A 328-nucleotide genomic window follows, 5' to 3' on the forward strand; every position below is an offset into this window, starting at 1 on the left:
CCAGCCCCCTCCCGGGGCCCCATGGCCCGGGCCGCAGCCCTCCCGCAGTCGAGACCGTCGCCGACCCTGCCGCTATTGCTGCTGCTTCTGCAGCTCCGAGAAACAGGTAGGAGACCGAGACCTTCGCTTCCGAGCACCCTTTTCTCCCGGCATCCAGCTCCCGGGGCCCCGAGGCCCTCTTCCAGGTTGGGCCTACCGGCCCCTATACAGACGCACCCCATCCTCTCTGAGCCCCCAGCCCCTCCTCTCGGTGTCCTCCCCCGTCACACCTCGTAGCCCACCCGCCCATCCTACTCGGGACTTGGCGAGGGGCGGGCTTAGATCCTGA

The 328-nt window shown here is 68.9% G+C and overlaps 1 protein-coding gene across 2 annotated transcripts in view; it reads left to right on the top strand.

The window, feature by feature from the left end:
- Positions 1 to 6: 6 nt before the first annotated feature.
- Positions 7 to 328, top strand: part of Nectin2 (nectin cell adhesion molecule 2) — a 23284-nt gene continuing 22962 nt past the window's right edge. For both annotated transcript variants that reach the window (XM_010623208.3, XM_010623210.3), the window contains exon 1: positions 7 to 106. In XM_010623208.3, the coding sequence (XP_010621510.1) occupies positions 22 to 106 (85 nt within the window). In that variant the 5' untranslated portion in view covers positions 7 to 21. The remainder of the gene's footprint in view (positions 107 to 328) is intronic.

The sequence above is a fragment of the Fukomys damarensis genome, unplaced genomic scaffold (genome assembly GCF_012274545.1).
Source record: "Fukomys damarensis isolate Sample0158 unplaced genomic scaffold, DMR_v1.0_HiC HiC_scaffold_19, whole genome shotgun sequence".
Taxonomy (NCBI): domain Eukaryota; kingdom Metazoa; phylum Chordata; class Mammalia; order Rodentia; family Bathyergidae; genus Fukomys; species Fukomys damarensis.